Source organism: Maylandia zebra, linkage group LG23 (assembly GCF_041146795.1).
Source record: "Maylandia zebra isolate NMK-2024a linkage group LG23, Mzebra_GT3a, whole genome shotgun sequence".
Classification (NCBI taxonomy): Eukaryota; Metazoa; Chordata; class Actinopteri; order Cichliformes; family Cichlidae; genus Maylandia; species Maylandia zebra.
The window spans coordinates 9,821,407-9,847,497 of NC_135188.1; the positions used below are offsets into that span (position 1 = coordinate 9,821,407).

Below are 26,091 nucleotides of genomic sequence, written 5' to 3' on the forward strand. Positions count from 1 at the left end.
TGGACAGACCTCACGTTGAGCTCAGATGAACCTCGGCATCCTTTCCCACGTTGGATCATTTCAGCCCCGTTAAACCAGAAGACCACCGGAGCAAAACCGCAAACACACGGTAAGCTTCTCTCACAATTGACTTTTTTTCTAAATCTTCAGAATTCAATAGTTGACACAGACAAGTTTCCAGCCTTCGCCTCAGCTCAGCTCTCCACTTTATCGTCCAAATTCTCGGCGTTTTTTGGAGGCTTTTAACCGGGTCGAGGCGGTTTCCAACTGTTTCTCTGTCAGTTTAAAGCTGTTTGTAGTAGATATCTGCGAGCTGTTTAGGTGAAATAATGGTGGGCTGAGAGAAGGGTCTGGAAAAGCAGACAATTATTTTGGGTGACTGAACTGAGCGCCAAGCTTTGACAGATGGTACGGATGACGCCGTGCTTTCCCTCTTAATTTCCCGGCTAGGTAGGTAATTTTTGTCTATGTGTGTGCGCGCGCCGTTCGTACTCACCTGCCGCGTGCACTTTGGCGCGGGGACGCTCGCTTGCAAAAATGAATGAGGTTGCTGGACCTTGGTTAAGTTGCCGAAAGCGGAATTTGGGGGACGTTGCATTCATTATAATAGTTAGCCCAAGTGTGTAAATCACATTAACATGCATCAAGTAGGTCATTTTTCTGGCTTCTTCCAGCAAGACAAGGTCACGCTCCGGGCTGTTTAGTATATCTCTACTAGATATGCTAGTGAGCGGTCCAGATGTGAGTGTGCGCGTGCATGTAAACTGGTTTGTGTGTATCCGTGACCAAGCAGCTGTGTCACGTGTTGTGGCGAATGTAATATCAGAGCCGATCAGGGAGAAACATTCCACTTCCCATCTATCCCACTGTACGAAAATTGGCAGCAAGTCAGTAGGGGGCGCTCATGAGATGGTGCTCAATGAATAGAAATGAGTGGAATTACGTGGCTAGTCCATTTATTGTTTTAGCCTTTTCTAACACGGTATCAATAATTTTCTGAGGTGAAATACAGAACAGTGCTTATGTCCTTGCGTTTTTCTTATAATGAAGGTGATTTTTCCGATAAAAAGCTAGAATTTCCCAATACTTGCTGATTTTTCTGTTAAGGAGTTACTACAGGCCACGCTGCCTTAACGGCAGCCATTGACAGATGATAACTATATTATAGACGAGTGGTTAGAGTAAACCATGAAAGAAGCAGCTGGTTGTGCTGGTCTAAATGAAATTCTCTGTAAATTATTCATATTGCAGTGCGTAACACTTACAGAAAAGTGTTTTACTTGAGTTAAAAGTGATTACAAAAACAAAGTTAAAATGGAGCTGCACCCCTTCTGTCAAAAATATGGTAAAAATTGTTCCAAGAAAATGATTTACATTTTCTACTGCTCCACAGGGCTCCATTAGTTCTCGACTCTCTCAAGAGCGCCCCCTATAAAACGGAGTGTGGGAGTTGACTATCATATTTAAAATTCTCTGGTAATATTACACTGCCTCTTCACATGACAAATAAAACATGGCTAAACACTGACTTATCACAGGGCATTTGCTCACTTAAGCTGTCTGGTGTGTCAAACCTTGACAATAATGAAGTGACTGATGTGCTGAGTACAGTGGGCCTCTCTTCACCAGTCTGACTTGGATAGACTTAAGAGATTTCCCTGTGTGCACTGAGCCAGCGAGAATGGATGAGAGGTCTGTGGGCATTAAGACGAATGGCAAAAGGAGGGTAAGCCAGAGATGTTCAAATGGAGCAGAATCTGTCCACATCCTGGATGTTTAAGCCACCCATCTCCCCTCACCCCCCTCCCCAGTGTACTTCCACTACCACTTCCCCTGCTCTGCCTCCTTTATGCCCCCATCTCCCATTTTTTTCCTATGTAAGAGGCCTAACATGCACAGGCTATTTTTAATAAAAACGGAATAGCCTTGTTGCAGTGAAGCATCTCGATGCAGAGTGAAGTGAGACTGAAACAGCGATTTGCAATTTAGAGCTATGTCACCACTCATCATTCCATTCTGAGCCAGCAACAGCAAATCGTCCTCACGCTTTCATCCTCTATCCCTTGCCTTACATTTCACACATATCTTACACACACACACACACCCTTACTCTAAAGACTTCAAACAACGGTGAATGACATGTACTGCTGGCAACATGGGTTTTGGACCAAAGCTGGCAGAGAGAAATGTAAGCCGTAAGCTCAATCTATGCTAATGCACAATAGCTGAGGAAGACAAAAGTGTTTTGGAAGAGCCACTTTTTGTATTTCCATAGATTTGGGAAACCGGCAAACAGATGCCGATGATGAACATGAAGCATTACATATGGATGACTTGATAAATTTGGTGCGCAAAATGCAGCAAAAATAATTAAGGGTGGATTGCCATTTGAGGGGAAAATAATGACGTAAAAAGGGCAGAAATTACTTAATATTTCCTGTGATCAAAGCTCAAATTGTCTCTGTTCTCAAGTGTACTTCTTTAAGTGGGTCACTATCTGCAGAGAAGAAAGAACATTGGCTTAATTTTAATGTGCCCATGCAGCATATCGTATCAGAAAATGTTGGGGTTAAGAAATGTTCTGGTTCGTATTATAGAAACCATCAAAGCCTACTGCATTTCTATAGGCCAACTTTGTGCCACGTTCCCTCAAAATTTATCAAAGTACTTGGTGCTCTGTACATTTATTAAGTCAGATGAGGCCAGGGGATTTAGTCTTCCCAGTGTGCACTGTATTTTATGTCCTCTAGCCAAATTATTGATAATTTGCATGAAATGCAGGGAAATCTCTACATTATTTTTAAGAATTTTAGCTTCCAAATCTGTTCAGAAGAGAAAGGCATGAAAACTTTATTTACATATGTTTGAAGACTACCTCCCTGTGTACCCATGACTCATGTATTTTGCTGTGCAAAGATGATCATGCACGCCTCCATGCATGCATAAAGGTGAAAGCAGCTGTCAGAACGTTCATTGCAGGGAAAAAGTGAGCCAGAGCGATGGATCCATGTGGGACATGGATGCACTGTCGTATAGTTTTGGATCTTGTTAAGTTGCTGACACTTTGCACTGCATCAAGTTTCAAAGATCAATGGCCAGAGATCTGACTCAAATACTGACAAAAAGCAGATCATTAAACTTTAGGGAAATGAGGACAAGTCATTGATTAAATTATTTATGAGCCTAATTAATCTCTTAAGGGGAACTTGTTTCAGAACTGGGCACTGAAGCATGGGTAGCCCATCTTTAGGGATGGCATCAATCACCTGCTGTCCAGGCAATTGTGTGTGACAAGGAGCAGTAAAGTACCTGAGCTCCACCTCATCGCCGTACCTTCAGGCTCTGAATTAATTGAAATTTTTTAGGACCGCACTTACCTTTCTGAGAATGAGATCAATAACCAGAATCACACAAAACGCCAATGAGAGGAATATCATCAATAGTATCAGGTACAAAGCGAATTGTCCTTTTCAGGTAACTTCTTATGAGACGTAATTATCATAGTTTCTGTTCAAAACTCACAGTTATTTGCACAGCAGCTGGCAGAAGGCTCAGATTAGCAAACAAAGCTGTTGAGCAAACGGCAGAACAAACATTTATCTTTAAATATGTCCTGAAATAAATGTCGTCTTCATATAATGAGTGTGATGGCAGACTTTTTTGTGTCTTTTCACTTCTGTATCTTAAAGCACTTGTTTCTCATAATAATGAATATAGTCAAGATCGCACTAATTATGTCTTCTCTCAGGTGATCCTCTGCAGCATGTGCACTGCATGGGAATATTTGAGTAAAGAAGCCGAAATGAAGACAAACACCAGGGAGAGGGGCGGAAGAACCGAAGCAGGGGCAGGACGAAGGCATGCTGGAAATAAACCATCATAAAAACCGGCAGCTGATCAGCCCTTTGTCAGCCACTTCACAAGACAAAGTGATCGGTGAACCTCAGCAATGGCAGCACATGTTGTGCTTCTTTTTCTTTTATTCTGCAAATGGGAAAGACACGGCATCTCAGAGGCTGTCGGCCTTTCAGAGGAGGATCCGGATTCTCAAGTAATATCAGACAAAAAGCAACAAGTTTTACATCATCCAAAGTCCCTGGACAAAATTTTTATTGGAATCAAAGAATTGGAAAGCCATGTACAGGCTTCAGAGAGTGATGCAAGAACTCTGCCAAATGTGGTTTTTCAACTAAATGACGGCAAACCTAATGATTCTGACTTTAAGAGCAATGCAGGAAAGCAAATCGACATGAGACTTAAACCTCCAGATTCTTCTGCCAAACCTCTTATACCTAAACATAGCTCTGAACTCAGTGTGAACCGTGAGAAAAGGAACAATTTGACTAATGGAGAGGTTGAAGGTGTAATTAATGATCACAGTCTAGTGCCAAGCTCAGAGGAGGAGTACGCTCTCCAGCCTCAACTCTATTTGGAGACAGGTGTCGGTGACGTTCAGCCTGAGAGGCTACGGGGCCTCTCTAAATGGGTCACAGAGTCTGAACATAGTCAGTCAGAGCCTTACCAGCTGCCTCACTCTCGCCGCCGTAGGAGCTGGCTCTGGAACCAGTTCTTTGTGATTGAGGAGTACAGAGGGCCTGAGCCTGTGCTCATTGGACGGGTAAGCTGTCGGCACAACCAGTCAGCATGCACATGCGAATCACCTGAATCTCACTGTATTACAACATAAATGTAAATTGCGCCTTATTTTTGAGAACCAACAAATATTTTTGCAAGCGCAATCATTTTTATAGATAAGTTATTGCCACGCAAAGGGTTTAATTGGAGCAAACAGAAATCTCTCCTGTGCTCAATACATGTATTTACATAAATCTTTTCTGTTCGCAGTGCATTCATTTATTTACATGTTTTTCTTTGTCCAAATAATTTCCCAATGACAACCTTTCCACTCTGCTTCATTTATTACCTCTCTCATCCTCTGCTCTGTGTGTCCCCAAGCTCCTGTTTGAGCCTCATTCACTGTTCATACACACAAATCGGTGCTTAAAACCTGCACACAAACATACTACACACAAAGCAGGGATTCATTAAAATTTTCCTACCTGTAATTATTTACGCTCTACAAAGTAGAAATGCCCGAGACTATATATATATATATATATATATATGTGTGTGTGTGTGTGTGTGTGTGTATGTGTGTGTGTGTGTGTGTGTGTGTGTGTGTGTGTGTGTGTGTGTACAGAAATAACAAGATCGACATAAAAACATGTTTAACTAGCCACTATTAATAAAAGAAAAGGGTTTAAAAGAAAACAATGTTGAAAGCTATTAATTTGGACTGGCCAAATATATTAAACATAAAATTGATGGCCTGTCATGCTTGCTGTGTGTTATCACTTTCCCACTTATGGCTTTTGTCCAATGGCTGGCTATCAGTCCTCCACCTATTTTCTTCTTTTTCCTTCTAGTCTGTCTTTTATTCATCATTTATCATTTCATCCTCTCTTATTACATGTTTTGTTTTTCTAAATGAAACAACCACTAACATTTGGTTGAGCTTAGCGAACGGATAATTCTCCACCTGAGCAGATTGTCAGGAAATTTGGCCAGCGATTTTGGTATATATAAAAAACCTATGAATTATTGCACTGCTAACTGACTTATTAGTCAAAACAGGAAACTAAAAATAATAAAAGATAATGTTAAACTGCGTATATGGTTTTGGACACATTTTGATCACAGGAGTAAGGCTGGCCAATGTTGGAGTTTTTGAGCCAGAAGTTATTTGGATGAGAAGATGGCGTGCTAAGTTATCAGCTTACACAAAGCTGCATCTATAAAATGTATGGACTCAATGCACACCCACACATATCTTTTAATTAGTGCTAAGTAACGGACCAAAAATGTATTACAGTATCCTCGGAAATTTCTTGAGTGACTTCACACAGCAGGTCATGTTATTGATTATATAAATCCATTAAAAACACCATAAACAGTGGCGAGGTCCAGTTCAGAGATTCACTTTATTAGAAGTTGGGCCTGTTAGACTACTATTGGCTAAAGCTCCCTTTGTTGGTACATGCATCAATTGTCTGGGCATTTATTTCTCAGAATTTAAATTAGTGAGCTTTCAAAAAGACATATCTTGCAAGCTTAATGAAGTACAGACAGAAATGTATAAAATTAAGTTTATAACCAGTACCATCAACTAATTACGTGTATGCCTATGTTGACATTTGGCAATTCTTAATGGATGCATGTCACCAATGAATACTGAAGTACTAGCGATTCAGTTGCAGGAAAATCTGTCATATAAAACATTAATTATAAAAATGGCAAATTTTGCCTCATGTTATTCACAAAGATATTACAAGGAAAACAATGTCTCGATATTGGTACCATGTATATTAAGAAAATACACCCAGCCCCTCCCCCCCAAAAAAAGAAAACAAAAGTGAACAATCTACAGTCCTCTGCCACTTTATTAGGTTGATATGATAGCAATTCAGTACATTCAGACACGTAGACGTGGTCAAATGTCTTGTTGAGACTGTAGGTCAGAGAAGACAGGCTGGACTGCTTTGAGCTAATAGGAGGGCAAGTGTAATTCAAATAAGCGCTCATTGCAACCAATGTATGCAGAAGAGCATCTTTAAATGTGCCACACATTGAACCTTAAAGCAGATGGGCTACAGCAGCAAAAGACTACACCAGGTGCCACTGCTATATAGAATAATAGGAAATTCACACCGACTCACCAAAGTTGTCAAGAAGAAGATTGGAAAAACGTTGCGTCCCAATTTCCATCTTGCCTTGTATCACACTTCGGGCTGATAGTGGTGGTGTAATGGTGTGGGGGCTATTTTCTTGGCAGACTTTGTGCCTCTTAGTACCAACTGAACATTGTTTAAAAGCCGTTTTCCACCTGAGTATTGTTGCTGACCATGTCCATTCATGACCTTTATGTCATATCCTTGATGTCATATCCTGACCGTGTACCCAGTTACTTCTAGCAGGATAAGACACGGCATCACAAGCTCATATAATCTTAAACTTAAACGGCCTCCACAGTCATCAGATCTCAATCCAATCGAGATGTAGGATGGGATGTGACAAAATTCCCATCGTGGATGTGCAGTCGACAAGTCAGCTGCAAATGACATCCAATGCTATCGTGTCAATAGGGTCCAAAAGTGTCTGAAAAATGTTTCCAGCACCTTGTTGAATCTATACCAAATAGAATTCACGCAGTTCAAAAGGTAAAAGGGGGTGCAACCAATTACTAACAAAGTTCACCCAATGAAGTATATTTATCTTCTTAGCATTACAAAAATTTCTCTCAATTTACAATTCATGTGCTTGCAAAACAAACAAAAAACATATTTGCAATGTTAAAAATGTTCCATTGCATGCTTGAGAGTGAGGCACAGATCAGATCGCACTCTTTATGCGTCACCATCCCCACTTGTCAAGTCACATACTTGAGTTTTTACCATCAGCACACCAGCAAGCCTCAACTGCTGTCTGTGTCGCAACATGAAGAGTGTCTGAGATGATTTAATCCACTGCACACCTGAACCATTCAATCCCAGGGGTTTACTTGTAGCACTTCACAGTTAGAAGCTCCACGCTAATGCAGCTGCTGGCAGCTACGGCATACTCAGAGTTGGATTATATCAGCTGTAACGCTAACAGGGAATTCTGCCAACCACTTTGTAGCTCGCAGTATACTTTATAGTGACAGTCTAGATTGGATTCTTACCAGTGCGGTATACACCTCATAAATGTTTAATTTTCCACTGTGGTTGTTATTGGTACAGTCAGGGAGGGGTGTTAAAGCAATCAATAGACACGCGTTTATTTCTCTGCAAGTAAAGTCTTGATGTTGATATTCATGTAATAAAGCATGCTTCCATTGCGAGGAGTTCGGAAGCACAGTGTTTTCTCTCAGAGGTAGCTCATTTTGTTTGCCAGAAATAGAGAGATGATCATGTCAAAGCCATTGTCGGTGCAAGGTTTGAGGTGAGCTATCAACAGTTCAAATCACAGGTGCCACCACCCGTGCGAAAGAAGAAAGAATTTCTCTTGCAAGGAAAGCAGTGTGAAGCAGATATAAACCCAGAGGTGTATGTACTGCATGAGTGAGAGGAGGGGAAAATTGAGATTACAGAGTGAGAGAGAAAGTGACAAAGGGATTGGAAGAGACAGTTCCCTCTTTTTCTTGCTTTGCTTGTACGGGGTGGATAAATTTCTTCCCCACAGTGAGAGTGTTTTTCCATGCTGACTGAAGCGCAGCAGGACTGAGCCAGCAATTAGACAGTGAGGAGAGGAGGTCTGGATAGAAAGTGGGAAGCAAGGGGGGGCAGGGGAGCGAGGTGGGCACAGACTCTGACAAAGATGTCTCTCGTGGTGAAGTGTGGGATCAAAATCAAAGCTAGCTTTAAAGAAGAAAGGAGGGAGAAGGGGGTGGGTAAGAGATGAATAAAAAAAAACCTGAATCCCTTATCTAGCAATTTGTAGGGTATGCTATCGTGAGTATGTATAATCCCAACTTCATCCTTCCAACACATGCACATCACATATACACACACAATATACACTAATCTTATATTTTTCCTTGATCTCTGCTTGAATGCTGTGCTGTGGGGCAGACAATAGTGTGCAAATCTGCACTTTAAATGCATTTATGTGCAATATTTTCCATCACATGTTCTCACTTTAAGGTGGGCAGCTGTCTTAACCACACAAATGACTCTATGTTAATCATTATGTAGGCAATTAAACTTGTCTATTTTTGTGTTGCACATACAATTTTTTGTGCCACAAAATGAATAAGCCTGGCAACAATCGTGTGCAATTGCTCTGCACATTTGTAAACAGACAATGTTGCAGCTTCAATTGAAAGTCAAGGCTCTCATGAGTATCTAAGGTCCACTGCAAAGATTGTGAATAAGCCTTGTGGATTATGAACATGTGCAGATGGGCCTTGAGGATAGAGAAATGTGAAGGTTCTCGGTCAGAAAGCTCAGTGTGATGAAGGCTGAGTAATCTCTTTAGCTTTCTATTTTTGTGTGTTTGGCCTTTTACCTATCAAGCTCACACTAATATCCTCGCTGCCATTAAATACCAAACCACTATTCTGCACCACGGAGCAAAACAGCCAGACAGAGGGAGAGAGCGAGAAAGAAGGAGAATTGCGAGCAGATGGGCATTCTGAGTAAGCGAGGTAAGTTGATGAAAATGGAGAAAAACAAGGACTGGAAAACGAGGTGGTTTATAAGGTAAAGGCAAGTCAGGCAGATGGATTTACGAGAAGGGGAGGAAAGAGACAGATGGATAGAAGAGACAGAAAGATTTACAGATGGATAGTGCTTGAGTTAGCAGAATGCATCTGTGAGCATACATATATGACATTTGCAGCGCCACTGTCCACACTGATGTGGATTTGCCCTCAACAAACCCCCGATGGCATGCTTGGTCCATTGAGTTAATTAGCTGTATGCATCCACACCTGGTGCCATTCATTTTAGATTCAGTGAGCCCATCCTGCCTTAGCATAAATCACTCATTTCACATAGTCAGGTTTGTGGTATCTGCTAAACAAATGCAAGTGTTAAAGAGTGATACCTGCATCAGCATCTGTAGGTAATGTTGCATGAAGGTGTTACAGCCATTTAGTCTGTACGTATTTGTTTTTCCAGCTGCACACGGATATGGACAAAGGAGACGGAAGCACTAAATACATGTTGGAGGGAGAGGGAGTGGGCTCTGTGTTTGTGATCGACAGCAAGACGGGCAACATACATGTCACCAAGTCTCTGGACCGAGAGGAGAAAGATGAGTATCGTCTCGTCGCGACTGCTACAGACCGTGAGACCGGCCGAGCCCTGGAGCCGTCCTCTGAGTTCATCATCAGAGTTCAGGACATCAACGACAACCCACCTGTCTTCCCCAATGAACCTTATGTTGCCATGGTGCCGGAGATGGCCAACATAGGTATGCAGCAAACAACATTGCAGTGCAACCACACAAAATCTCCTGAGAGGTGATCAAATGTTAGCAGTGTTTTACCCAACAAAGGCTTTGTTCTGAAAAACAAAACAGACACAGTCTTTTTCACTCTGTAGCCAGGGGAAAATCTCAGACATCACTAACAGGTGTCGAGAAACTCAATTGTAATTTTTGCATCTGTTAAAGACTTTTGCGGAAGTTATCTGTTACCTGTTAGTCAACTGTGGGAAATTATATCAGTCAATGTAATAACATAATGAGTTATATGGATCTGACCAAAAAATATATCACACAACACCAAAGCTAGCCCAGCCAATGGCTTAAAAGGAAAATTGCCTGTAGCTGGCTAACATTACAATCGAATTTTACAATTTTAGAGGAATTAAGTTAGCATCCAATGTCTAGTTAGCTACAAAGTCATATAAAACAATAAGCTTGCTTAGCACAGCTTAGCTGGCCAAAATATCAACAGTTGCTATGTTATAGGATTCTTTTTTGCACCTTTAGTTGAAAAGCTAATGCTATCCTGTTGTTGGAAACACACTGCCCATTACTCATACCTTTATGAATTATCCACATTCACAAACTGTTATAAAATTTGAACTTTTTAAAAATGCTCAAAGTAGATATTTGGATATTTGACTTGTCAGTCCATCTTTTATATACAGATTATGCTTCCTGCTATCAAGGCTAGAAAGAATGAATACTTGAAAAATATTTCTGCTTCTAGATCACCTCGCCAGCTGTCTATTCATTCTCTGAGTACTCTGCAAACAATCGTGTTTTTGCCAAAATGTGGATGTGGCTGAATGCACTTCTACTGGCACCATTTCAAGAAGAGAAACTGAGCAATATTGTAACTGGGAATGGATCTGTATTTATTCAAACAGCATATGTATTTTGGAACTTTGTGTGTGTGTGTGTGTGTGTGTGTGTGTGTGTGTGTGTGTGTGTGTGTGTGTGTGTGTGTGTGTGTGTTGTGAGACAGCAGAGAGTTGGATTATATTTGTTATATTTGCTCAGTTTTTGGGTGAAGTATTCCTGCTACATGGCTCATTAAGCAGCCACCTGTTTTAACGTTCTTAATATGCAAGAGTCCATTGACCTGTCATCTGTATCATGCTTCCCCTCTTCTACAGGCACGTCAATAATCCAGGTCACAGCCAGAGATGCTGATGATCCAACATATGGAAACAGCGCTCGGCTGGTGTATGCCATTACTCACGGCCAGGACTTTTTCTCTGTGGACCCTCAGACAGGTCTGTGATATCTTCCAAAGTGCGGCTCAACCTTTTTAAAAGCTGTTTCATAACCTGACTCTTCTGCTGATGTTTACAATACACATAGCTAATCCTGGCACTGCTCTCACTGTATATATTGTGCGCCGTATCCCTTTCCACCTTATGTCCAGTATGGATAAGAACATTTGCGTGTTCCTGCATCTTCTGTGATCTATTCAAAAACAGAAGTGGCCTGAAGTTACATGCGTGCAGCTTCCTAATTCTAAAATATGTGCATCTGACTCGCGCTGATGGTAATTCAAAGAGGCGCGGTGTCACTGTGAAATCTGTTGCTGTTTTGATTTTGTTGCTGCATGTCCTGCTCTCCTCTCTCCACCAGGCATTTTGCGGACGGCGGTACCTGACATGGACAGAGAGACTCAGGATGAGTATCTGGTCGTCCTCCAGGCCAAAGACATGGGGGGCCATCTTGGTGGATTATCGGGAACTACGACCGTCACAGTGAGGCTGAGCGATGTCAACGACAATCCCCCTCACTTTAGAAGGAGTAAGCAGATCAACATTTAACTGTTGGCTACTTTCAATATCTGTCGCTCTAGGATGTAAGTGTGTGTGTGAGATATCTAAGGATGAAACATCTTGTCGTGGCATTTGTGACAGCAGTTTGATATTTTAGCCTCCTCTGGGTCCAAGTCACTTTGACAGATTCAAGATAAGACCTAAAGCCCTCTCTGTTTTGTGCACTCTTCCTAATCATTGTTTTTAGCATCAATTGTAATCACATAACCTTTGCCAAGACTACTATTAACGTTGATATAAACACTCCCATTTGGTCCCTGAGGTTTAAATGGATTCTGGCTTGACGTAGAAGAGTGAAAGATCATGTCCACTTTTCTTATCCAAGCTTTTCCCTGTTCCATGATATTAATATTTCATCTTAAAGTTCAGTGCTTTCTGCTTCAATAGACAGTAAAATCACTGCAGAATGTGTCTAACACTTTGAGACACATACTGCATTTTCCCCGTATACTACTTCATCTTTGCTGGCTTTTTCGTCTTCTTCATCTCGCAGACTGTCTATGCTTACCGCTATTCATCTTAATGTTTAAAGCCCCTTCTCCTCACGTTGATAAATTGTTCTGCAATACAATGTTTTATAGAAGCTATTTAATATTTCCAAATGTCAGCAGCCTGTTATTTATTTACTGATATCTGACTACATCTTTTCCCCCCTTACTGCAAGTCGTTATTTTCAGTTTGACAATAATGCCACAGTTTACGCAAATGGCTCATTTAGTTTTTGAATGCAAGAGTGGAATATTTAAATCTTCGTCATTATGCGGAGGAATTGAATGATTAACAATCAGCAAGGTAGATCTGCTTTGATTAAAACGAAAGCATTTCCCTAAATGTGCCACGCAGCATTACGAGATATGTGCAAGTCACCAAGTAAAAGAGACCTGCCTCAGATCGCTGTGCCTGCTTTCATGCCTGCTAAAGAGATGCGCTCTAATCCTAACTAAACATAACAGAAAAACAAATTAACTCTGTAATTCTCTTTTTAATAAATACAATAAATACATAGCAAAGTGGGAAATAACTCTCAGTGAATTTGAGGCTTTAGAGTCTTTTTACTGTCTTCATTACTGATGGGATTTATTAGACAAGTGTAGCACCGGGGCTGTTAAACTGCTTTCAGTATCAATTGTGTTGTAGTTTAAAAATGTCAGTCAGTAAAATGTTACTGATGGCTCTGGGATGGTTCTTAATTGTGCATCAGTTCAAAGATCTAAGATATTCTTTAGATAGGAAATAAACTTTGCATTCGAGTAGTTTGAGTCATCAAATGTTTAAAGTTTTTGCCTAATGAAGTCATTCGAACCATTTTTAAAAATCGGTCAGAAAAGAGAAAATATCTAAATTGCCGAGCCTAATTTGAACGTCCGTATCAGCGTTGATAGCAAAAGACCGTGCTAGCTGCGTTGACATATTTCCGATACTTGAATGGTTTTTAAAATGGGGAACACATCAATCTACAGTTTGTACAAAACACAGCACAAACACTTGAGGTCCAAAATTACTCTGGTTCTGATTCACTACAGATTCTGATTTCAGATTTTACTGATTACTTTGAAATTACTACATGCTACATAATACTCCTAATACCTTATGTCACCCAGAACCCCCTGAACCTTTAAGATCAGAGACTCATTAACTGTTACTGTTAAAAGGGGATGATGCATTCACTTGTTTAGCCCCAAAAGCTGTGGAACAAAGCTCCTCGTACTGATTGTGTGTTTTTCATTGTTTTTTAATTCTATTTTTAAATTAGCCTGGACTAGCCTGTACTAAAGAAGGGAACTCAGGATAGTTTCATATTTTTGAGTAGAAGTACAGGCACTTTGGTGTAAAGTTTCTCCTGTGTCACCTTTTCTACAGCTCGGCTCAGCAAGGTGAAAATGTAGATTGCCTCAAAGAGAAAATTCCACACTAAATTTCCAGTCGCTTTGAAGATATTCACCTTATTGGATGTGATACGAGCTTTAGTTGAGTCTTGAAATTCATTTTTCCACTGAGAACTATGACTGTCGTGGCCCAGTTCTTACTCTGGAATTGCATAAGTAGGCAATCTGGATCCGTTCATTGATTACAGCAGCCGGTACTTATACTTTCTGAAAATAATGTCAGCGCACCTTTAAATCTGGTCGTGAAATGTGTGTAGAAGTGCATGCTTTGATATCAAATTGAGCCATCGTCATCAGCATTCAGTTGCAGCACTGAAACTGTTAAACTCTCTGTTTTCCTCCCTGCAGGTGCGTGGTCCTTCTCTGTATCAGAGCTGGCGGCTCCAGGTGTGGAGGTGGGCCGTCTCACTGCCACTGATCCTGATCTGGGAGAAAATGCACAGCTGGAGTTTACCATCCTGGACACTGAGGAGGCTGAAATATTCAACGTAACTGGAAGAAATAAAGAGGCTGTCATTGTGCTGAACAAGGTGAGTGGCTGGACGCAGCTGCAGCAGAGGTGTGCAAAGCAGCTTTACTTTATTGCCTATACCAATTTTCATAATAGCTTACTATTTGAAGCCGTATGTAGGTGTTTATGCTTAAATAGCCACATAATGAGAAAAACATCTCCAATTTGCAACATTTGCGGTGATTAAAAAATGTGCTTTGGTCAGGTATTTGCAAATTAATTTGTTATAAGCAGATAAACACTTCAGCACCCCACTCAAACTCCCACTGTTGCTGATAGGTTCAGACTCCCCGGGCTCTGCTATGAGCAATTAATGAGTAACAGTGAACGAGTAATCAACTGTAGCTCACTTGAAGTGTTAAAAGCAGCCAGTGTGAAGTTGTCTTTTTACTTTTAAGCGTTTTAAAAGCGTTGGACATTCAAACATAATTATTGCACTTTGGAATCTTAGATTAAGAGGTTGCAAAGAATGTAGTAAGACAAGAGGATGATGATTAATTTCCAAGAAATGTATGAAAGCCAGATAAAAAATGAAAGTCTAAAATGGAAGTCGTATATTACACTCAGAGATAAATGAATAATGAGGTTTTGCATGTGGGCAGTAATAAACAGCAGATCCATATTTTAACCATATATGAGAGCTCTTAAATAAAGAGTAACTGCTTTATTCTTTGTTCAACAGATCCTGGATTATGAAACACGTAATTCGTATACTTTCTCAGTGGAAGTTACAAACCCTATAGTGGATCCCCGATACATAAGAAAAGGTCCCTTTAAGGACCAGGCAACAGTCCGGGTCATGGTCCTTAATGCTGATGAGCCACCGCGATTCTCCCAGGCTCTGTACCATCTGGATGTTTCTGAGAACTGCCCCCCTGTCTGCTCTGTCGGTCGGGTCTACGCCGTGGACCCCGATACAGGACAAAGCACCAACATTAGGTAATTATCACACCAACACTCTCTCATTTAGTCACCTGCTCGCTCACTCAGGGCTCTCTTTGCCCTTCCTATTCTTGATGGTGCCTATTACTTTATCTCAGGTACTCCATCGATCCCCAGTCAGACCCCGAGGCTCTGTTCCGCATCGCCTCTGACACTGGCTTTATCAACACTGTGATGGAGCTGGACCGTGAGCAGGAGCAGTGGCATAATATCACTGTCATCGCCACACAGAGGGGTATGTCAGACCTTCTGCCCTCGGGCGCTCAGAGCAGCAGAGCTCACCAAAGTAATCTTTCACTGAAAGCGCTGCCTGCAGTAGGGAATACAAAGTGTGTAGTAAAAATGATAGAAAGTCTGTGCAAATTTTTTAACATTAGTGTCAGTCTCTTGTTTTTTTCTTTTTTTTTTAGACAACCCAAATCTTGTGTCAAGGGTTGTGGTTGCCATAGAGACACTAGACCAGAATGACAATGCGCCGGAGTTGGACAGGCAGTACACGACGTCAGTATGTGACTCCAGTGCCCCCGGTCAGGTCCGTTCTTGTTTTGTTTTTGCCTGTTATTTCATTTAACTTCAGACTGTGCTCTTGTTTTTGTTCATTCTGTCTCAAACTCCCGCAAGTGATTGTTTTTCAAAGCCTGAGCAACTTTCTGTCCCACTTACAGAAGTAGAGACCAGATCACCTTTTACCTCTCAGATGTTTGGGATCCCTTAGAAAGCAAAGCACATTTGTCTTTTTAAATCCAATAGAACAAAAAGTGATTAGAGATATTGTAAATTAAATTCAGGATTAATGAAATAATTCATCATAAATCCTTTAGGATTTTTCACGGCGCATCTCTGTAGGCGTGCAGAGGCCCATTTTTCAGCAACCATCATGTGCTGATCATGGTTGCACAGCTGGAAAGAAGTAGATTTTGGCTAGTCCAGTGTGTGGAGAACCAGCCTGTCTCTGGACTCCTCAGGGGATTTTGTTCTAAGAAATGCTAGCATAATCAATTAGCCTTTAAACATGATAGGCTTGCATTAGGCAACAAAATATGCCTTTGATGGTTGCTGACAGTGGAACTTTGCGATTGCAATGACATTATTATTAGTATGATGAATTATTCCACTAATTATGATCGTCATTTACAACATATCTTATCAGTGTTTAGATAGCACACATTCACAACAGTCTTCAAGGTTCTCTATGTAGAAAGGTAAAGTACCTTACAATATCACGGGGATGGTCTATGAGCAGCAGTCGGTGACACGGAAAGGAAGAACATTCTTTTAACAGGGATCTCCAGCAGAACCAGGGTCAGTAAAGGGGCTGTGGTGTGCTGAGACCAGCTGGGGGTGTTAACAACAACAACAACAACAATCTTTATTTATAGAGCACATTTAAAAGCCTTGGGCATACCAAAGTGCTTTACATAAAACAATAAAAAATAAAACAGTTCACACATTAACATCAAATACATAAAGGTAACAAATTATGTTCACAGATAAAAGCCACCAATAAGAGTAAACTGTAGCACATAGGTTATAGCAAGGTAAGACTGTACCACCATGATAAAAGACACCAATAATGGAAAGATAGCAGAGAATTTAATACAATAGGTCAATAGGTCACTGCAAGCAAGCCAGCATTTAACTGGTAGAAAAGGCAAGTTTAAAAAGATATGTTTTTAGCTGTGATTTAAAAGAATGAATAGAATCAGACGCCCGGATGTCAATCGGGAGATTGTTCCACAGCTCCGGTGCAACTAGAGCAAACGATCGATCACCTCTAGATTTCAGTCGAGATCTGGGCTGAACCAGCAGTAACTGTGAGGATGACCTTAAAGCCCTAGCAGGAGCATATGGGTTTAAAAGTTCCTTAAGATAGCTTGGTGCAGTGTTATTGGTAATTTTAAAAGTAAACAACAAAATTTTAAATTGAATACGATATTTGACAGGCAACCAGTGCAGATCAGCAAGGACAGGAGTAATGTGGGCAAACTTCTTGGTTTTAGTTAGAATGCGTGCTGCAGCATTCTGAACTGTCTGTAATCTATGTAAAAGGGAAGAGTGGAGACCACAATAAAGTGAATTACAGTAATCTAGCCTTGACGTTACAAAGGCGTGGATGAGCTTTTGAAGGTCTTTATACGGGATATAGTGCCTGGCCTTAGAAATAAGGCGAAGCTGGTAAAAACTGGATCTGACAACAGCAGACACTTGTTTATCAAGTGTAAATGAGCTGTCAAATAAGACACCCAGATTCCTAACAGTGTCAGAGAAAGAACTAGTGAGAAAACCAAAGGCATCCCGAAGTTAGGGGGAAGAAGATGGGAGACAAGGATAACATAGAGAGAGCATAAACAACAGACAAGACAAAACAAAAACTATCTGAAGAGAAAAAGAAGTTACAAATCAGGATTGAAAAGAGGGAAGTGTAGGAGTGGTCAGTGCATCATGGGAAATCCCCCAGCAGCCTGAACCTGTAGCAGCATAGCTAAGAGATAAGCTATATCAAAAAGGAGTGTTTAAATCTTAAAAGTATAGAGAGTGTCTGACTCCAAACTGGGAGCTGGTTCCACGGGAACATTTCTGGTAGCTGATTGCTCTGCATCCCATTCTAATTTTAGAAATTCAAAAAGCAACAATTAAGCTTCCAGTCTGAGAGTAAAGCGCTTTATTAGGATAATATGGTACTATTAAGTATTTAAGCTATGATGGGGCCTGATTATCCAGGAGGTTGTTTGGAAGAGGAGCTTTTGTAAAGTAAATGTGAAATTTAACAGGAAGCTAATTAAATATTATGTACGAGTAAAATCACTGTGATTAAAAAAGACAAGCTCAGATGAAACTCACCCTCAAACGTTCGAGTAGCTGAGTGCATTTCCAAATATTATAATAACCGATTCCTAATTTTAATATGGATGACTGGTATTCCTTCAAAGTGGACCTTCATGCTAATTCTGTTGCACGGAATTAGGAAACTTGAAAAAGCAAAGCATTAGTGCGACTTTAAAGCTGTAATTCTTGGTTGGTTGATTTGACAGCTAGTGCAGCAGTGTGTTTTAATAAACAAAGGTCAGTCAGTAACAATTGCAGCTCTGATCTAATTTAATTCTGAACATTTTTTAAACTGATTCGCTGTTATAAGAAATAAATGAGCGGTCAGTTTTTGTTTCCCGTGACTGCTTCATAATTAAAGGCCTCCCTCGTGTTTGCCTGGCTGGTTGCTTTTATAATAAGACAAATAATAAACCTGATTTATTGGGCAGTTACAAAACAATCTTATAAAGTGCTTTTCATGGATGAAGCGCACATTTAAAACAATAGGCTAAATAAAATCACTCATCCATCCATTCATTTTCTAATCCAATTGGGGTTGCAGGGCAGTTGAAGCCTATCTCTGCTGACTTTGGGCAAGATGTTGAGCGTGCCCTGGACAAGTAGCCAGTACATCAGAGGGTAACACAGTGAGGCACCAAATACTCCTTCATAGAACCAGGAAACTGTAATGTGTACCTTCAGCAATTTATACCACAATCAGATCACGGCCATCACTCTTTAATATACATATGTGTCTATTCTGTTTCACTGATTTAGCTAAAGTTCTCCAAACAAATTAACAAATTTCTATTTTTTTCTAAATAAAAATTACGTTGTAACTAAAAAGGAAAGAGACCAACCTGCCTGTTACCAATGCTCATTTCAAAGGCCTGAGTCTCTGATGGTATGCAAGTGCAGCTTGCACATCTGGAAAGACACCATTGATGCTGATGATGGTTTTAGAGCAACATCTGCTCAAATTCAGATGACGTCTTTTTCAGGGAAGGCCTCAAAAAAAGACCAGAAAAAGATGCCAGAAAGAAAATGCTAAATCATATATTGCATGCAGAGCAGCATGGCTTTGTAGTGGAAGAATCTGGGTGTTGAACTGGGCTGCCTGCAGTCCAGATCTTTTGCCAACTGAAAATATTTTTTGCATCATGAAACAAAAGAAAACCCAGGACTGTTGAGCAGCTAAAATCCTCTATCAGCAAAGTCCAGCAGCTCGTCTCCTCATTTCCCAGACGTTTACAGACTGTTGCTAGAAGAGGGGATGCTACACAGTGGTAAACATTTTATGCTGCTGTAAAATTCAAAATTGTCTTTTTTCTTCTTAAAATGCTTTCTTTTTGTTTTTGCGTTCTTGTTGGCTGTAGCTCAGGTGGCAGAGCAGGTCAGCCACTAATCAGAAGGTCGGTGGTTCGATCCCAGGCTGCATCCTGGCTGCATGCCAAATATCCTTGGGCAAGATACTAACCCCGTGTTTGCCTACTGGTGGTGGTCAGAGGGCCCGGTGGCGCCTGTGTCCGGCAGCCTCGCCTCTGTCAGTGCGCCCCAGGGCAGCTGTGGCTACAATGTAGCTTGCTATCGCCAGTGTGTGAATGTGTGTGTGAATGGGTGGATGACTGAATGTAGTGTAAAGCGCTTTGGGGTCCTATGGACTAGAAAAGCGCTATACAAATGCAGGCCATTTACCATTTGTTGTTTTTTTAAACATTTTATACGTTTTTACGTTTTTTGTGAATAAACTGGGAGTTTGTGAGGTTTGCAAATCATTGCATTCAGATTTTTCTTTTCTTTTACACATTTTACACAGTTCATTGCAACTGAAAGATAAAGCATGAAGAACTTTTCAGAACATGCACAGAGTGCAGATATGAAATGGCAATTCAGATGGAGAGCTTTATTCCCCGCTACCATTTAAGTGTGAGAAAGTTTCTATGTAAAAGTGCAAACAGGGGGAAAATGTGCATCCGGAGGTTGTAGAGGCTGGACTAGAGTCAGACTCATGTTCCATGAGTTCCACAGTCACCAGTTATCCTGACATGTGTGTAGAGAAAACACACACAGGAGCACGTTTGATCCAGAGCCTTCGGGTTACAGTTTGACGCTGCTAACTCCTGTAGCACTGCCTGCAAATAAAATCAGGGATGTAAAAATAATAGAGAGATTTAATATGATAATTCAATACAGCACTATACAGTGAACATTAACGAACAGCACTAAAATTAAAAACAGTAATGTTGGATCATACGCATCGTTAATTCCTGTAAACCCCCTGTGTCAGACAAACACTATAAACAATAAAAACATCTGTGGAGGTAATTTCAGAATCTAAATTGAATGGTTTTTGCTGCAATAATGAAAACAAGAAAACTTATAAAACTAGAAGTACACGTTTGAATAAGAAATTTTTATTTGATTGTTTCATTTGAACAAATTTAGATGTTTTTGTGAAAGACAGAAATGCTTTTTCAACCTTTAATCATCCTTTGATTTATTTTGTTTCTTCTTAGAGAATTCTAACCTCCTTTGTATTATTAAAACAATGAATTTTCATCTGTGATTTCTTCAGGTGGTTCAGGTTTTACGAGCCATCGACAGAGATCAAGGAGGACAGGACGCTTTGGTTCACTTCAGCATCCCTCCAGAGTCCAGCTCTGCCCTCAACCTCTCCATCAGAGAAAGCGGAGGTTGAAAACATTGGCCCTATTTTTATTTTCCATGCAAAACCCAGAAAACTGACACCAGCCAAAAGTGGTGCATGTTTGTTGTGCAGTGACCGTGTATGATGTGTGTGTGTTTTGTTTTTTTTAATTTTTTTCTGCCACTTTATCAGGTGTGACAGCCAGCCTGGTGCTGCAGACAGCCTTAGAGCCCCTGCCTGGCTTCTCCTCATCTTTACTCACCCTTTACGTGCCAGTCGTGCTGCGCGACGGGGCCTCGGGTCTAACCAACACTGGCACAGTCACCGTGACTATTTGTCCCTGTTTGCGGGGGGGCATGCAGACTGAGGACAGGGGCAGACAGAGGGACAGGAGATGGGAGAGACACATGGTTTGTCTTCCCGTGCCGTCCGCCTCTCCGTCTCTTATATTCAGTTTGGTGACATTACTGGCCATGCTGGCCTGTGTCACAACTCTTCTGGGTACGGTTGGTCAGTTCTCTGAAGTCTCTGAACTACTTTAAACATTGTGTGTTGTTTGTCACTTTTTTTAAAGACGTTGAGCAGTTGTGTCAGGTTGCTTCTGTAATGTCCAAAGAGTATATGGTCATGTGTCTCTTTTTTTTTTTTTTTTTTTTGCCCGTTAGTGGTGTGTGCACTCTCGCTGTCATTGCGCCATCAGAAACGAGACTCCCACTCAACCTTCGAGGAGGATGATGTCAGGGAGAACATCATATCGTATGACGATGAGGGGGGAGGGGAAGCAGATACTGCAGCTTTTGACATTACAGCGCTGCAGAGCATGCACAGAATACAGCACATGCACAACAACCGAACCATGTGAGCTGATCCCAGAAATAAAATAAAAGTTTATCCTGGCTTGTAGGAAGTGTGTGTGTGTGTGTGTGTGGGGGGGGGGCGGGGGGGGGGGGGGGGGGTGTGTACATGTTTAGACATCTTTGTGAGGATAGAAAATTGGCATGCCACTATACTTGTGGGGACCAACAGTCACTTACAGGGAGAAAAGCCACATCCCCACAAGTTTGAAGGCATTTTTGAGGCTCAAAATGTGGTTTTAAGCTACAGTTTGGTTATGTTTAGTTTTAGGGTTAGGCGTTCATTTTTGATGGTTAGGGTCAGGGTAAGATAAGATAAGATAAGATAACCTTTATTAGTCCCACACGTGGGAAATTTGTTTTGTCACAGCAGGAAGTGGACAGTGCAAAAGTTATGAGGCAAAAATTAGAATACAATAAGAATAAATACAGTACACAACTGTACAGAATAGAATAAAATGAAATACTATATACAGTAGAATAAAATAAAATAAATATACAATAAGATAAAAATAGAATACGAATACTATATACAACTGAGTAAAAATACAACGATGCTAAGCGGCTAAGGAAAGCATTTCTTCAATTAGATGTCCTTACTAAGATATGAAAACGAGTGTGTGTGTGTGTGTCTTTGACTGTGTGCTTCTCTGACATTTATCTCTTGGTGCAGATGGTACACCCAGCAAAATCTGCCAAGGGCCAGGACGTACAGCTGGAGTCGTCACCCATGCCCAGGCCTGGACTCTCAACAACGTCCGGGCTCCGCTCCGCTCTACGGGCGCTTCTGCTACGGCCTCCACACGCTGCCTGTTCTCAGAGATTATCCAGCCGGGCCACTGGAGGCAGGTCTGCAGCTAACTCAGCTGACCCACGGGCTCACCAGAGGTCATTTCAGCAATTCCCTCATCATCCAGAACCAGAACACCTTTGAGCCTGTGCTGCACTCTCCTGAGATGAGCACCAGTAGTTTCGAAGCAGAAGGCATGGTGAAAAGCAAAATTACAGAGCGAAATGAAGGCAGTGAAGCAATCGCAGCTGGCACAAAGGAGAATCAGGACCCAGCTAAGGTCAGACAAGAGTGCTGAAAAAAAAACATGAAATTTAACAATGGTTGTAACAGTTATATGGATTCAAATAAGGGATTACCAACTTAAATGAAAGTTAATAGCTAACTGTGAAATTATACACTTGTAGGGGACCCATTCTGCTGTGTGACGCTCATATTAAATATAAACATTATAAGGCTGATGCTTTAAACTGATCTAATGCTCAGTTTTAGACAATTTTATCTGTTCTTGACTTTGTATGATAGCAGAGAAAGAGAATGCCCTAATATGTTGATATTCTGTTTGCAAAGGGTAGCCAATCAGAAGAAAACTGGCTAAAGAGTTTAAAAGAGTGGGTAATCTGAGGGCCCAGTAAAAGACTAGTGGATACATTTAAGAATTATTTTAAACTGTGAATCAGTGAATGATTATGTGATGTTTAAGTGTCCCTTTATGATTATATCAGAAAGATCTTATTTTTGGCGTGCGAGTCTGAGACTGCACAGCCTGTTCAAAATAAAAATAAGTAAAACCTTTGGAAACTAACATTTTTAAAGTTTTTAGAGTCACGCAACCAGTCTTTCAAGATACTGCTCAGATCAAACGTCTCAAAACCACATACTGCACATAGATGAACTGATGTCAGAACAATCAATTCAGGGGTGTTTCAAGTCCAGAATTAAATATTTAGTGGTGTTTACTGGAAGAAAGTTGAAAAAGTCACTCCTTTGATTCCATACGTTTCTCTCTTCGTGTCTTTTTAAATCATCTCCTTGTTTTTCCAGACAAAATCAACAGAACCAGAGTCGACACCGATCACCAGCATTGTTGCAAATTCGACCTACTGTGACCCAAATGAGTCTTCATGCCAAAGTCACACCAGCTTCTCATCAAACCAACAAGAGGGGCGACCGGGGTCATCCCAGACTCAAATCAGCACTGGAGCCACGAGCTGCACCGTAGATGACATTGATACTGATTCTTCTATTCCCTCCATTTCCGAGCAAAATTATTCAAACAGCAGTCAAATGAGCTCTGTAAACACTCCTGTGTACCTGAAAGGAGACACATACAGCATTGTGGGCTCGCTGAACCCAAACAGCCGAGGGACGTGTATGAATGGGACTAACAGCAGTGGGCTGCACCCAGCGGGAGTGCAGCTACTGAACATGTGTGGACTCCAGGGAAAGGATTTGACCCCACAGTCTTTGCCCTTACCTGAGGGGATGTTTGGCAACAGCAGAGGCTGGGCAAGTGGGGCGGAGCCGGCGAGAACAGAAACGACCAACCCGCAGCCTCTCAGGATGGAGGAGCTCTTGAATATTCGTCTGGACCAGGTCACCTTTGACCTGTCACAGCCACCATATGACTCACTGCAGACTTACGAGTTTGAGGGCCGTGATTCAAGGGCCGAGTCGCTGAGTTCGCTGGAGAGCGATGGAGAAAAGGATGAGGGGAGTGTGGTGGGAGGGATAGAGGAGCTAAACCAGAAGTTTCAGAGGCTGGTGGAGATTATCCGAGAGAGGAAGAGGGAAAAGGAAGGAGAAGGAGAAACACCAGCGCCAGAGCGAGGCAAGACAGCAGAGACCACTCTCAGTGAGACTCATAAACAAAGTGAGGACAAAGGAGCTAAACTACAGAGATGGGATTTCTAGACTCCAATAAAAGAAAAGTTTCAGAGAAGAGAACTATGTTGGCAGTGATGGATTTTAAACACAGCAGGGGTGGCAAAATACACAGCCTCTGACAGAGATCGTCTTGTTGTTTGCCCCCTGCCAGGAGGGATCCAGGAGGCTGACAGTACAGTGAAGATTTGTGGCGCAATCAGTGCACAGCATATAGTTTTCACCTCCACTGAATTTTAGCAAATGCATATGGAACCTGTCACTTTTCACACTTCTCTTGTAACTGATATTAATAATGCACTTGGGCTTTCAAAGCTAACATTATGAAAAATTTACTTTTATGTAAAATATTGATTCTAAGCCCTGAAAGCTGCATTGTTAGAAAATAGGCCTCATCAAATATTGACTAGAATTGTGACATTTAATATTGATCGTTTAATAGGGGCACACGCTCTAGATAATCCCTGAAATTTATAAGCATTTGGTTGGAATTGGAGAATTTTAAAACACGAGAATTTTAAACATGCCGTGACACACACTGCCGCATGTTTACAGAGCCTCTCCAATGAGTCGAGTTGTATCATGTAGCTCTGCAGAGAGACTCCTGCAAGTAGTCACCATTATAGTAAAACCTGCTCACTATGCAATTTGCTCACAATTAGAAATAATTAGACTGTCACTGTCAGACTTGTGTGTTGTTGTGAAAGTACAGTAAAAAATGTTCATATGTAGATAAACATCAACCTCGACTTCAGTGATTATTGCTGGATATTTACTGGAATCGCCTCACGGGAAATGCAAAGGACTGATTTTCAGTTAAACTGTTGCAGACACGAGCTTACACTATACAATTCCCCGTAATTTCTCCCACGCAAGATTATTTATAATTCACCATTGTGTTTGGCCGTCTAGAATTATCTCCAGAGGCTTATTTATCTTCCACCTTTTAAAGAGACAAAATTAGGCAAAAGCCATTATGCGACACAGTACACACAGCCATTGTTCTTGTGATGAGCCCAGAACACAGGCAACAGAAAAATAATCATTTACTTTGAGATTTGGTAATGTTATTCAGGCAGTTTGTCATTCTGACAATGACTCATTTCTATAGCTATTTCAAACCTAATTTATTATTCAGGGGGTATCAGAATGAGTTATTGAAATAACATTATTTTCTATAACATCGTAAAGCAATTTTTACTTTCTTCAGTTTTTCCCCTGTCCTGGCTTCCTCTGTAGTGGGAATTTAGGTCTTAATCAGCCTCAGTTTTAATAAGATTGGATTGCTTCTCGAATTAAATTTGACAGAAAACCTTTGGCTTTCTGACAAGGAAAAAAAAAGAGGCAAGACAATGAAATGCAGAATAAAAGGAACGGGCCAGATGATAAATCGCCATCACCACACAGCATATTATCAGGATGCTGCGCATCGTCTGGCATGGTACTGCCAGATATTGCTGTAGCAATGACACGTTTCCTCCCAGATCACAAGAACGCACTGAATCTAATAATCAACTAAATATAGACACAAGTTAGAATGAGAAAGTCGAGCTGTGCTTTCACTTCAAAAGTAGTCAGACAAAAATAAAATAACAGTAAATTAAAATATGTTTGAAATTCAAATGCTTTAAAGGTACATTTATGCACACTTTAAGGGATGCTGAGAAAAGTGCTGTGAAGAATAAGACCCCAGCGTTGGGCCAGGAAACAATATCTGACAGTACAATGGTGCCACCTGAAGTTAAAACATAAGGACTGCAGCTGGAAAATTACAAAGGAAAAGCTGGAAATAGTTACTGATAATTAAGAAGAAGAAAATGACAGTTCTCTTGTTTTTTAGAGCTAAAAATTCATAAAATTCAAAACACACTTCAACTAGATACAAATCGGGCAGTGTGAAAATTATTCAGCAAGGGGATCAGAAACGAAAGAGACTTAAAGCTGTTTAATTTTTTTATCCTCCCACACTTAGATTATATT

General features: G+C 40.9%; 1 protein-coding gene across 1 annotated transcript; it reads left to right on the forward strand.

Annotated features, from left to right (window-relative positions):
- LOC101480793 (cadherin-7) lies at nt 1-24,854 on the forward strand. Its single transcript, XM_014414178.3, has 14 exons — nt 1-109; nt 3,749-4,618; nt 9,660-9,954; nt 11,109-11,228; nt 11,590-11,757; nt 14,024-14,205; nt 14,869-15,125; nt 15,227-15,363; nt 15,539-15,660; nt 20,512-20,629; nt 20,776-21,084; nt 21,249-21,441; nt 22,111-22,507; nt 23,272-24,854. Exons 2-14 carry the CDS (start codon nt 3,950-3,952, stop codon nt 24,139-24,141), a joined length of 3,837 nt encoding a protein of 1,278 aa, XP_014269664.1. The 5' UTR covers nt 1-109; nt 3,749-3,949; the 3' UTR covers nt 24,142-24,854.
- The last annotated feature ends 1,237 nt before the right edge of the window (nt 24,855-26,091 follow it).